General features: G+C 35.1%; 1 protein-coding gene across 1 annotated transcript in view; it reads left to right on the top strand.

Moving 5' to 3' along the window:
* The window catches only part of LOC115215231 (mitochondrial pyruvate carrier 1), a 34,128-nt gene extending 26,207 nt beyond the window's left edge, over positions 1 to 7,921 (top strand). The window contains exons 5-6 of the mRNA XM_029784462.2: positions 6,810 to 6,942; positions 7,744 to 7,921. Coding sequence (XP_029640322.1) covers positions 6,810 to 6,942; positions 7,744 to 7,795 — 185 coding nt within the window. The 3' untranslated portion in view covers positions 7,796 to 7,921. The remainder of the gene's footprint in view (positions 1 to 6,809; positions 6,943 to 7,743) is intronic.
* Positions 7,922 to 14,955: the final 7,034 nt, after the last annotated feature.

Below are 14,955 nucleotides of genomic sequence, written 5' to 3' on the forward strand. Positions count from 1 at the left end.
TTAACACCTCAGATTTCAGATAGCAAAATCTCAGAAAAATAGCAAAGGATAAGCCTCTGGGTATTATTAGACGGTACAGAACTGCAAGTATTTCACTAATATGTGGATATTATCCTTGTGTAGTTGGGCATTGTTGGAAAATCAACCATTTCCAGCAATTTTGGGTTTTTTTCAAAATCACATTTCTGACTATGAGGAGCAACCTTTAGGTCACAATATCTCTGAGAATAATTGATGTAACGGGCTGAAATTTTGCATGTGTATTACTTGCCTAGATACTGTTCTAGTGTGATTAGATAAACTTCATTTGTTCATCTTCCAGAAACACTTGAATGCTACTATCCAAGAGTCAAAAACGCTTGAACTGCTGCTTATGGCTATGAGCAACCCCACAACGGAATCTAGGCCAACTTCAATGTCTTTGATTCAACATCTAGTCTGTACCCCAATCTGTTGGCATTCCAAGTTAGAGCATAAAAATGTTGCAATATAGTAACTCATCAGTAATAGATAAGAAAAATACATCAAGTGTTGACAGTGGTTGAAAAATCAAGTAACAAATTATTTTTTTGCAATTTTCATTTTTCGTTACAACAACTTCGGCTCTCCTTAGAGAATTATTTGGTTCTATGAAAACTTCTTTGATCAAATAAGTAGTTTACCTCTTTTCTGATGAAAGTTTACTTGTCCATAGAATGCCTTTGTGCTAGTATAGCAATAGGTTTGGCATTTGTATCAAATTAATGAATAATTTGGATAGTTATATAAACAGCAGTCACTGCTGAAATCTAATACTTGGCCAGGAGTTCATGTCTCAAAAACTTTCAGTTAGATTTAAATTCAATGGCTTTGAAGATACCTAGTGTTGACAAATTTTGCTTGCCAGAAGATTCAAATAGTAATATCATCATCATCGAGTGGCTGTGTGGTAAGTAGCTTGTTTACCAACCACATGGTTCTGGGTTCAGTCCCACTGCGTGGCACCTTGGGCAAGTGTCTTCTACTATAGCCTCGGGCCGACCAAAGCCTTGTGAGTGGATTTGGTAGACGGAAACTGAAAGAAGCCTGTCGTATATATGTATATATATATGCGTGTGTGTGTTTGTGTGAGTGTGTTTGTCCTCCTAGCATTGCTTGACAACCGATGCTGGTGTGTTTATGTCCCCGTTACTTACCGGTTCGGCAAAAGAGACTGATAGAATAAGTACTGGGCTTACAAAAGAATAAGTCCCGGGGTCGAGTTGCTCGATTAAGGCAGTGCTCCAGCATGGCCGCAGTCAAATGACTGAAACGAGTAAAAGAGTAAAGAGTATTAATGATGATGATATTACTAGTTGAATCTTCTGGCAAGTAGAATTTGTCAACACTAAGAATCTTCAAAGCCATTGAATTTAAATCTAACTGAAAGTTTTTGAGACATGAACTCCTGGCCAAGTATTAGATTTCAGCAGTGACTGCTGTCCAAGATATAGAATGTCAACTTCACAAATCCTGTGGTTTAGGAACTTACATGTATTGTTGATGCCATTGAAATATTTTTTCTGAATGGTTTATTGTCAAACAATGCTTTCTGAACATTAAGAGAAACAATGCTTTGTTAAATTTAAAGAATTTGATAAATGTGAAGAAATTAATATTTAGGCTATTGGATTATTATCTGATTTACACACCTGATATAATATTTTTTTCTCAACCTTTTAGCATATGGCATCTCTTAATGGATATTTTCTGTGTTTGTATGTATACCCTCCATAAAAACACTTTGGAGAAGCAACTGCTGAAATAATTTAGCTGTAGTAGTATTTATAAAAATATTGTTATGAATGCTAGCTTTTGAGCTAATTTTATACTCTAGCTTTTTATTCTACTATTTCTAAGTCAAGCATTTTGCTTTCAAGTAGTTGGAACCTTATACTCAATGATACTTCTGAAATATACTATAATGATGACACTTTTTGAAATTGATTTATGGATTCTATTTGATGTTGCTTGCAAATTATATATAAAGTTGATGTCTCACAAAACCTTATTAACTGGTTTAATCTAAATGTCCTTTAGAAAATAAATCTTGTCACAATCTGCAGTAAATTCTAATGCATCATGAAACTCATGAGATCTGGAATACTAGCGAGAAATTTTCCAAATGTTCATGAACAGTGTTTGAATTTAGAAGATGCAGACACCAATTGAGAAGGAATGGTGGTAAGTTGTTCTGGGTTAGAACTTTCTCCATATTTAATATATTGAATAATAATAATGGTGATAGAAAGCATTTACTGTATCTTTTACCATTGAATAAATTTTATGGCATTATCTGCTTTAAGAAGGGAGAGAATTCGCCTATCAATTGATACCAAATATGTAGAATCACAAAGTAGTTACCCCTTAGGTTATTGTTTTTGTACCTGGATTTATACATTGAACTTTCCACCACTGATAGTATTTGGTGTGAGTTGAGCTGTTGTGTACGGGATGAGTAAACCTGGTGGGATTAGTGCTGGCATATATATGTTTATTACGTTAATACACTTTGTGTTGTTTGCTGTCAGCATATACTAGTTTTATTAAGTTGTTAATTGTAGAAAGGTGTTTCAGATTATTTGCTTCTTAAGTTTATTGTTGACTTTTGCGTTTTTAACGTGTATTATGCCGTGGTATCAGTTGAGTTTAATTTATGATATCTATAGTACTGAATGCATGATTTTTATATACATTATGAGGCCTTCTCCATGGCTTGGGCTATCTTATCAAATTGTTATTTTAGATATGAGGGCTTCTGTGTTGGGTTTGTAATTTTGGTTCTAAGAAAGTTTGCTGCAGGATTTTTGGCCGTAGGAAAGTTTGCCACAAGACAAAAGATGAATTGATCCCCTTGGTATATAATTGTTTCAACCAATAAGAAGTGGGTAAAGTCATTTCTTAACTCATTTAAAATTTCTTTATTCAGTTGACAGTATTTTTTGTGCAGCCAACCCATTACAATCAAGTGAGAACTATCAGAGGCGGTGTGAAATTGGTTGATGATCTTAACTTTGTTTATAGGATAGATAGAAAATACGGTGAAAAAAACATTAGAAATGGGGAAATAGAGAATGTGAAGCAAGAGTGCTGGAAAATGATAATTTATCTATATGTAAAACATTCAATGAGCATTGCCATCCTTCTCGTCCTTCAAAACCATAAGTTTACATTGCAAAAACGAAATTGAAATCACTAGCCAGTAATTCATAAACTTTATTTATGAAGCATTGCTTAGATTTGCATACATTTTAAATTACTTTTTGTCAAAGTTTAAGAGTTTCATATATTTAAAAATAAATTTATACTTTTTTATATATTTTCTAATGTTTGACTCTGAAAAAAAGACCTGTTAAATATATACATAACTATAGTGAGTGTATGTGTTCTTGCTCATGTGCATCTGCATCTAAGTGCTAGACTTGATTCAATCACTTAGAATCCACACACACACACACACACACACACACACACGTTATTTAGAGATAGCAGTCCCCATCATCACACCATATAAAAGAATTTTATTTTAATACTTATTACTCATTTCTAAATTTCTCTGCTACATGTGTTTCTTGAGATTCTTTTACAGTTCCTTAAGCATGCAGTGTTTTACAGGAACATTTCTTAAAACGCAACCCCAATCGGCAGGCCTCTAAATAACTTTATTATAGTTCAATACCAAATACTATATTTTAATTTTAACAGATAAGTATGCGTATGTGTAAATAGATTTGCCGGACCTTACTGTGCAAGCCATAATTTAATTCAAATAAAAAAAATTAATAATAAGGTTAAAAAAAATTAAAAAATTACAAAAACTAAATTCTCACGTAACTTATGTCTGTAAACATTCATATAAAATTAATATAAAATTAATAATATGTAGGGATACATATTATTAATTTTATATATTAATTTTAGTGTTGCAAGCTAGCTTTCCCTGCTCTGTAGTGTATGTGTTGTAGTCTGCTGTTGGTTCCATTGTTAATATGGTGTTTTGTTTTGCTAATAATGATGGCTTCTTTTATCCTTAAGTTCCCAGTTTGTGTTTCATGGAGCTAATGGAAACCTGGATATCTTGGGTGTGGCATTTATTTTTGTAGAAGTCTTTCGATAGAAGAAGCATTAGCATAGAAATATTCTTTAACCCAGATGTGTACTTGTCTGACAATATTTTTTATGTAGGATTCATTGTATATACTACATGTGATTTTATACACCTCCATAGGACTGCAGATATATATTTTCATTGTTTATTGGGCAGTTGGACAATGTGCATATGGCATTGTTGTGTGTTGCTCTATTTTTAGTTAGAAATATCCTCATGGAGATTTCAATCTTGTCTACAAATTGCTTGGTGAATTGCAGCCATTATTTTCCCATTAAAGTGTGATAGTTTAAAAATACATATGTTATTCTTGGATGTATGGGTTTTCTTAGTTGGTCTGATGATGTCCTGACATTTGGTGAAAGGGCATGGATAACCATTCTCCTTAAGGACATTTTAGAATTGCATGGAGCTGGTCTTTTTGCATCCTACCTCACTGTATTTATTGCATATCTTGTGGATCTGATTTATTATGTAGGTCGTTTTGGCTCTCATGAGTAGGGATGAATTGTGATGCACATTTAGAATCTGAAATCAAGCAGTGATAATGAAACAGTGTTATGTGGGTGTTTCACTTCAAATTTTATGTAGTCATCAATATTATTTATTTTGTATATTTGAGTGTCTCTTTGCAAGAGAGTCTTATGATGAAAGTGTCATCTATATATCTGGTGAAAAAAAGGTGCAGAAGTGACAAATATCAAGCACCCTGCATTCTAAGTGGTCCGTGTAGGTGGTGGCTAGTAGACCTGATAATCTTGACTCCACTGGCATCTAAAGATTTATTTGTAAACAGAGCCCTCAAACGGGAAGACAGTGTTGTTCATTATGGTAGTTCATGGATATCTGGAGTGGTGACCCTCAAGTTAAGGTTGTGAGAAGAGCCAATGTGTTTGATTAGTAAGTTGATAACAGGGCGGGGGTGTTAGAAGTGCATAGGAAAACAACATCTAAGCTATAAGGGTAGTTATTCTTACTAAGTATGGAAGGGTTGAGATTTCTCTGTTTGTTGACGGCTTTGGTGGGGCTTTCAACATCTCCTGGGAAGCATTGAAGTAGTGGTTTGAGAATTTTAGATAGGAGGCAAAAGAATTTTTAGAAGATCTGTTAATACTAGAATCAATAGGGCTCATTTTTAAATTGGTCCTGATTTATGTGTTTAAGAAGTTACTGTTTCTTATGGTTGAACTACATTTAATAGTCCATGTATCCTGTGCCTTTGCTGATGTTCATCCAATAGGTGTTTATGATAGCCTCAAGTTGGCTAGATGTGATGTTATTCACTTTTTCATGCAAGTATTGTTGTTTAGGGGCTCTAATGTCAGCTAGTATTTATTTCCTATCCCTTATGCAGAATTCTCGAATTCTCTCCCTTCGTTTGAAAGTAGGTTTTATAGAGTAATTGGGATCTAATGAGATCACTGAATGAAATGATTGGATGAGATCATTGGAACATTGCATTAAGTTTGGGGTTAGGAGGAGGAGAAACTATCAACGCCTGGATTTGTCTCAGCCAACAACAACTCTTTACTGAGTGCTCCATGGTGTCCTCAAATATGACTTATAAAACCTCTCTAAGTGGTGGTATTAAGTTAGTCATGGACTGGTCCAATAATGGCAGAAAACAATCTAATAGGAAAGAAAATTAGAGATTAAATAAATCCAGGCAAATATCTCTTTAGGCCCTCTGTAGAAACTGAACCCAGCTAACTAAAGTGTCCAGTTATTGCCACAGTAATCTAAATGCATTGTTGTTCAAGTCCAGTTTGATAATGCATCTTCATTATGGTATATATATATGGTAAATGTCACACAAATGAAAAATGACAGTTAAAAAATGTATACTCTGCATAATTCTTTAGATTTTCCTCAAAAAATCAAAATAGTGGAAAAATTAATGAAATAAGTCAATAAACATACTTCTAAATTAGTGACACCCACCCATGCCAACAAGGAAGGTGGATGTTAAATGATGATGATGATGATGATGGCAACAACCAGTAAAAAGAAACAAATCCATTGAGTATACTATATGAGTCAAATGCAGTTAGGCTATAAGAGAGTTTGAACACCTTAACCAGAAACTCATCAAACAACACATTACATCTAATCAATTAGCATTAATAATATATTAAAAAATATGCAGGTTAAGTTTCTCAGGAACCTACGAGCTGTGAGTAACCATCTAATGATAAATGTGATTTACAAGATCAAGGAAGTTGCAAAACTGTATGGTTCTAAGTGCCACATTTTCTTTTAGCTGATTGTGTGCTTACAGCAAGAAGCTGTTTTGACTGACACAAGACCCTACATAAAACAATTAGATAAATAAAAACACTTTTGTTGAGAACACAATTCTCTTACATAGAATGCTTATAAGACTATAGTAAATTGGTCATGAAAGCTATATTATTATCAAAATATAATGTAAAAATTAAGGCACATCTTAGTAACAAAGGTTAAACTTTCTTGATTGCTGAAAGACACTTGACATTAACGATCAGAAAGTTAGAAAAATAAAAAAAAAGTCATTATGTCACTTCCAGGATTACTGCCAACAAGAAAAATAGCAATAACAACCACCACTAAAATTATTTTATCCAAATAACACTAGGTAAGATCTTTCAACAACATATACACTGAAATATTCATTTGTGTATTTAATACAACTTTTTATTTTCAGCTCTTACAATTTATTCATTACTTTTTATGAGATTTGCCTGGAAAGTTCAACCCAGAAATCTTCTTCTCTTTGCTTGTCATTTTACCAATGTTTCTGCACAGCTGACCCAGGGAACAAGATTTGTCAATCATTTGTAAGTTTTTTTTCTTCTTTAATTTAGTTTATTTAACTGAATTTATAAACTTTCTTTTTCTGTTCAGTATCCATTTTCTATGCTAGTTTGGTTGAGAAGGCATTTTTAAATATTTAAATTTGCAAATTGTTGGATAAAGCATTACAACTGAATTATTTTTATCCACTAAGCAGCATTTGCAAAGCAAAGATATGTGTCCTGTTGTAACACATAATTGCTAATAAAGTTTGCACTCAGTATCATTTAAGATTTGGTTTGATCATATACGTCAAGTCCTATTTTACACCTAAACTCAATTCTATATGATTTTGATACTTCATCATTAAAGTAAATGAGGCACTCTGAGAACATTATGTTGCAATGTCCAGTTGAATCCCCCCACCCAAATTTTTGATTGCAAACTGAATTTTTCGATTATTGAAGCTAATTAGAAGTGATGTTGCTCAGTGCATATGATATCTTATTACCAACTTATGGACTTTTCATTGAAACACATTGAAGCAGGCTATGTTATAATACCAAATATGGTATTGTTGGCTAAAAACAAATTCCTAATTTAGACAGATTACTAGAGGTTCAGTTTCAAGAGAGACCTATAAACACACACATGTCAAAAAATTACAAGTCTTATAATATAGACATCTAGTGGAGAGAGAATTTATATTTAAATTGTATAAACAATCAAAATTAAACAGATTACTAACTTTTGCTGACATGAACAACAAAATTCCTAATTTTAATGAAAAGAACAAATGCAGGGATATTTTCAATTAATATTTGATTTTTTTATTATTTTTACAGCTACCTTTCAGACCAGTCATCTAAGAAGAAAGAAGTGATTAATACTGACTGATAGTTTTTGTAATTATGAACTTAATTTTGAAATTATAATTTATAGCGAAAATTTGTTTTCTGTTATATTCTAATTATGATTTTATATTTGTTTTGCTGTATCTAATAATAAAATATTGTTGTTAAACTATTGTGTTTACTTAATTTCTGTGTACCACTCATTTATTCTATTTATCTGTCTGGTTGTTAAGAGAGCCATTTAGCAACAAAACATCCTAGATTCAACAGTTCCTAAATGGCATCTCAAAGATCTTTTTTATCTACTATTCTTTTTAGTCTATATATACTCAATGTGGAGGCGCAATGGCCCAGTGGTTAGGGCAGCGGACTCGCGGTTGGAGGATCGCGGTTTCGATTCCCAGACCGGGCATTGTGAGTGTTTATTGAGCGAAAACACCTAAAGCTCCACAAGGCTCTGGCAGGGGGTGGTGGTGAACCCTGCTATACTCTTTCACCACAACTTTCTCTCGCTCTCTCTTCCTGTTTCACTTGTATCTGTATTTCAAAGGGCCAGCCTTGTCACACTCTGTGTCACGCTGAATCTCCTCGAGAACTACGTTAAGGGTACACGTGTCTGTGGAGTGCTCAGCCACTTGCACGTTAATATCACGAGCAAGCTGTTCCGTTGATCATATCAGCTGGGACCCTCATCGTCGCAACCGACGGAGTGCTCCTATATATACTCAATATCTTGGATCAACAGACGATTCTATACTGACAATGCAAACACAATCTCTCACATTACATTAAAAACAAGCACTTAGAGAGTGCAAACCTCCACCAAGGCAACACCAACGTCCTCTCAATGATTAGCCAGAGATGATTTTTTTAATGAGAATATCTGAAATAAACTCAACTGCTCTCACAAACAAGAATACTAAAAACGAGCCTGACTGCTCTCAAAAATTAAGTAAAAAGAAAAAAAATGGAAAAATAATCCAGAATCCTTGTTCGGTATCTGATTGATCCCAATGGTAGTCATGGAATGTAAAGGTGGCTGTAGAAAATTTAGTAACAGTAATAAATAGTTTATCCTTATCTAATACAAGTCCAAGTTAACAAATTCACCATTCAAAATAGTTTCAAAGGCAAAGATAATAATAAGTTCTACTCAGGAATTTTTAAACAAATAGCATGAGACCTTTTGGTTTTCTCTTCTCTTAAATTTTGGCCTTCCTTTAGTATTCCTGTTGTTTTAGATCAATGTATAGATGCATGTATATATGTGAGTATACTGTAAAGTGTTAATATGTATGTATACTCTTTACTCTTTTACTTGTTTCAGTCATTTGACTGCGGCCATGCTGGAGCACCGCCTTTAATCGAGCAACTCGACACCGGGACTTATTCTTTTGTAAGCCCAGTACTTATTCTATCGGTCTCTTTTGCCAAACCGCTAAGTAACGGGGACCTAAACACACCAGCATCGGTTGTCAAACAATGCTAGGGGGACAAACACAGACACGCAAACACACACACACACATATATATATACATATATACATATATACGACGGGCTTCTTTCAGTTTCCGTCTACCAAATCCACTCACAAGGCTTTGGTCAGCCTGAGGCTATAGTAGAAGACACTTGCCCAAGGTGCCATGCAGTGGGACTGAACCCGGAACCATGTGGTTGGTAAACAAGCTACTTACCACACAGCCACTCCTGCGTCTATATATAATATATATATATTATAAAAATATGTTAGTGTTATTTAATTTCTGAATGGTTTTGCTGCCGTTTATGTAGTTTGATTTCTTTATCCACCAGTTTCTACTAAGATAGCGACGCGAGTAAAATTAATAATAGAGAAACAAAAATAAAACTTTGGAAACAGCTTCAATAATTGAGAAAGACTTGAAAGTCAGCTTAAGATTGTAATCATGTGAAGTAAATATAACAAATAATCCAGAATCCTTGTCCGGTACTGGATCAATCTCAAAATCTAATCGGTTTCTGCCAGTCACGAGGCCAAACATCCCTGAAAGTTTCATTTGAATCCATCCAGCGCTTCTTGAAATATCTTGTCCATGGACAAACAACCAAACAAATACAACTGAAACAATACCTCTGCCTTTACTAAGGCAGAAGTAAGAAATAATTAAATGTTATGCCAAAATTTTCCAGCATCCTTACATTACTGTGTTATACCACTCTTTTATTGATCTTATATAATAAATAAAATAACCACTAGTAAATAAAACCTATCAAATAACAAATTTCACACTCATAAAACAAGACATATTGAGTCACAAAATAAAACTAAATGCATAAATTATTAAGAACTATATTCATAGGTAGACTTTATTTAACACATTGAAGTCATTAAAATCGTGAGTATTTAGAATAAGAACTATCATCATCATTATTTAATGTCTGTTTTCCATGCTGGCATGGGTGGGATGATTTGACAGGTACTGGCTAGGCAGAAGACTGCACCAGGCTTCACTGTCTTTTGGCAGGGTTTTTATTGTTGGATGCCCTTCCTAACACCAACCACTTTACCAAGTGGACTGAGTTCTTGAACATCAATATACGTCCAACTTTCCATACATTACATACTAATTCCACCCTCTCACCCTAACTAAACTGCATAAACTCACTTTCACATAGCATCAGAAGAATTGGTTTAGTTGCCCACAGTATCTTACGGTACATGCATATAAACACACAAGGTGACACAATGTATCATCTAAACTCTTTGCATTATAAACAACCCCGGCCTTTAGTGTTAGCTTATTGAAGTAACTACAGATGTCATCAAGTTTTGAACAATATGTAACTGCATTTCAAGAAATCCTTTTGGGCCCATGGAACAGGAACTGACCACTCTTCTGTATGAGAAACAAAGCTTAACCTCATTTGAGAAAAAAACTTCCTGTGAAAAGACTTACATGTGAATATCTTCAGATTTGCTTTGCTCAGTTTTTACACATCAGTATCTTAAGTGATGAGATAGAATTTGGTGATGTTATTTAATAATGTCATTATTTAATAAGTCATTATTTATTAATGATTTATTTATGGAAAATAATTTGAAAAAGAAAAATCAGAATGACCTTTCAGTATTGTCTGTTACATATAAGTGATGTGACTGGAATTTATATCAAGATTTATTCAAGCAGGAGTAAGACTGATCATTGCATTGATGAATCCTTCAGAATATTTGAACTCAAAAGCAAATCTTGTTGAGCATTTTCTTTTTTGCTGAAGAAATTTTTATCAGTTTGAATTATGAGACCACAAAGGATGCCATGTCAACAGGATAACACCACATTCGTTACAATGGAGAAGGCAAAGATATATCTCAGAATACTTTTTCTGATCCTAGTTTATGCAGCTTCCAAGTTACAGGACTATTGGAATACAAATTCATCTCTAGATTAGCTGCATTTCATCAAAATCTAGTTTCAAACAGGATTAGGAGATTTATACAGAGAAAACACTACAGGAATTTAAGAGTTTAGGAAATGACTATTAGTGAATAACTAATATTATTTTAATTATTCTGGCAAATATGGAAGGCAGCGATTAACATGTGCCAATCTCATTAGACTTCATCAATCTGTACTTCAATTATGAGTTCTAATAAGACTAAAGCATGTCTATGTTGTGAATTTCATCACTATTTTGGTAGTTCAATGAAGGCTACTGCACTGTAAAGGTTTTAAAAGATTGAAGCATTTATAATTGTCTCCCTTTTTTCTGGAATAATTAATATAATCATCGAATGATTAAACTTGCTTCACTGCATGATAATTTTGTATTGCCTTTTTAATCCATGCTGCTTTCAATTGTTAACAATAATTTGGCAATCGCTTTTTATGTGGGTGTCTCTGAGTAATTTATTCACTTAAATATACCATACCTATCCAACTGCAAGAATTGCTCCTTAAATATCAGCTTTTGCTGATAACTAGTCAACAAAATAAACCAACACATTACATGTGGAGAAAACAGTTTATACACTCATTTTCAAATGAGATCAAAGCAAAACTGGTAAGCTTCAGTAATTCAAATCACATTACAGTACACACATTAATTGTAGAAACTTCCTTTATATATATTAGTAAATACAACTGCCCTTCCGAATTCAGTTTTGAAAGGGAGGCCTCTCAATGGTTCCAACTTCCGCAGCAGTGGTTCGAGAGCCAGCATATACAGAAGAAGTGACAGTGGGCAGCCCTGATGGATTAAGCAAGCGATACAAAACAGTTCCGATAAGTGGCCATTTACTTTGACTACTGACCAAATGCCGCTGTGCATTGCGGCAATCCAGCCTCTGGAAACTGGTCCGAAACCAACTGCCTTAAGGACAGCTTCCAAGTAGTGATGGTCGACCCTATCAAATGATTTCGGTTGATCCAAAATGATCAGGCCCCAACTGAAGCCAGCCCTCTCTATGATGTATTGCATAAGGTGAAGGTTTTCGTGGATAGACATGTTTAGGATTGCATACGTCTGTGCTTTCCCCACTAGACAACCTCTTTGCTGACACCTTGGCCAAAATCTTAAATTCTGTGTTTAGTAGTTATGAGCCGAAAATTCCCTAGTACGTCCCCACTGTCAGTGTTCTTCTTCAGTAGTGTCACCACACCCCGACTAACATCACTCGGAGTTCTCCCATTCTGCTGCCAGTTGCGATAAACGTCTGCCAAACAAATCTGGCATGAGTACATAGTATTCATAGGGCAGACTATCTAAATCTGGTGAATAGCGACTTCTGCAATTGCTCATCACCTCTCATATTTCAGTAGCCGTTATCGCAGAACCTCACATCCACAGCTGAGAGTCGCGGCATGCCGTCTAAGTACTTGGAACTAGTTGATTAGATCGACCCCAGCACTTGACTGGTACTTATTTCATCGAACCCTAAAGGATGAAAGGCAAAGTCGACCACAGTGGAAATCAGAATATACTGCTAAGCATTTCGCCCGGTGTGCTAACGATTCTGCCCAATCGCTGCCTTAATAATAATAATAATAATAATAATGATGCCCTGATGCAGTACCAGGCACTGGCTCTCATGGCTTCTGATCTTAACTGATTGGCAGCGCCATCATATACATTGTTTTGTCTTGGTATAAAAGATGGTCTACAGCAAATATTCTGTTCAGTACCACAGATTTGTTTGTCAGTTGTTTGACCTTAACCAGTTGAGCATGTCCCTTAGTGGCTGACGATATGTGCATCTCTGGTAACGAGCAGAAGTAGTGGGGGGAGCATCATAGCCATGTGTTGAGAAGAATTCTTTGGGGTTTTAATAATTCACACGGGTGTTTCGTTCAATATCTTTAAACAACCCTTATTCAGGGACCTTTTGAGCGGGATAGGCTACTTGACCTGAAGAAGAGCCTCACCTGCAAGGTCATGCGCTGTTTATCTTGATATGAGATCACCATGTCGTGCACATATGGTTGTGATGTATGTGCCTGGTGTACTCTTATCCGACATATAGGCATAATGGGTATACTGGGCTTCGTATATTTTACCCCAGCATCACTTTGATGGCATGCACTGCTCTCTCACTCAGTAATAATAATAATCCTTTCTACTATAGGTACAAGGCCTGAAAATTTTGGGGATAGAGGCCAATTGATTCCATCGATCCCAGTGTTTCACTGGTACTTAATTTATCGACCCCAAAAGGATGAAAGGCAAAGTCAACCTTGGTGGAATTTAACTCAGAACGTTGCGATGGGTGAAATACCACTAAGCATTTCGTCAAGAGTGCTAACGATTCTGCCAGCTCACCACCTGTTGGTGGCTAACCTTAAAACACATACTTTGATGGTTAAAGAAAGTGAGGAGCAACCAGATTAACTTGTGCATTAATGAGTAAAGCATTAGGAAAAATGCTGAATTGGAAAGGACCAGGGCCAGATTTAGTTCAAGTGTACTGGTTAAAGAAATTCAGTGGTTTACATGGGAGGCTGAGGGAAGAACTTCACGATTGCCTTGATGGAGGAATAATACCAGATTGGATGGCTAGAGGGTGGGCAATACTCATCATGAAAGATAAGAGCAAGAGCAGTACAGCTAATAACTATGGACCAATCATTTGCTTACCATTAGTGTGGAAATTATTAACAGGAATGCTTTCAGAAAGCATTTACGAGCACCTTGATGACCAGAGTTTACTACCAGAAGAACAGAAAGGTTGCAAGAAGGCTAGAGGAACGCAGGATCTATTTTATATATATACACACACACAAAGCAGTTCGAAATTAAATAAAAGCTAGAAAGAAAAATCTAATAGCATGGATAGATTACAAGAAAGCCTATGACATGATCCCACATTCATGAATAAGTGAATGTTTGAATATATTCAGTATAGCAGACAACATAAGAGAATTAATTAGCTGCAGCATGAAGAGATGGAAAGTAGATCGCTACTCAGGTGACACACTCTTAGGGAAAGTTAATATCAAAAGAGGAAATTTCCATGGGGACTCGTTGTCCCCTTTGATACTTGTTCTATGTTTGATAACCTTCAGTTTAGTATTAAGGAAGGCAAAAGTAAGGTATCAGTTCAGAAATAGTAATGGAAAAATTAACAATTTGGATAATCTTCAGCAAAGATTCAGGCATGGAATTTGGCATAGGTAAGTGTGCAATATTAGTCATGAGGAGGAGACAGGTAGTCAACTGCAAAAGCATCCAATTACCAGATGGCCAGACATTAAAATCATTGAAAAGAGGATAGAGTTATCTAGGAGTATTAAAATCTGACAGAGTACTAACTACAGGAATGAAAACGAAAATTGAGGAGTACATCAGAAGGGTGAGGAAGCTAATGAAATCAAAGCTAAATGGTCTGAATGTAGTGAAGGCTGTAAATACTTGGGCAGTATCATTACTTAGATACTCAGCAGCTTTTGTAGATTGGACAAAAACTGAATTAGCAAAGCTAGACAGAAAAACTAGGAAGGAATTCAATATGTATGGAGTACTTTGCCCAAGGGCAGGGGTAGCAAGATTATACCTACATAGAAAGGAAGGTGAAAGAAGGTTAATATCAGTAGAAGACTGTGTGGAGTCGGCTAGAGTAGATATAGACTCCTATGTAAGTAATGGGGAAGAAAGTTTATTAAAAGCTGCTAGAGTCACAGCAAGACAGAGGGAAACCAAAAACCCAAATGAACTTAAAATCCAGAAAA

Source organism: Octopus sinensis, linkage group LG8 (assembly GCF_006345805.1).
Source record: "Octopus sinensis linkage group LG8, ASM634580v1, whole genome shotgun sequence".
Lineage (NCBI taxonomy): Eukaryota > Metazoa > Mollusca > Cephalopoda > Octopoda > Octopodidae > Octopus > Octopus sinensis.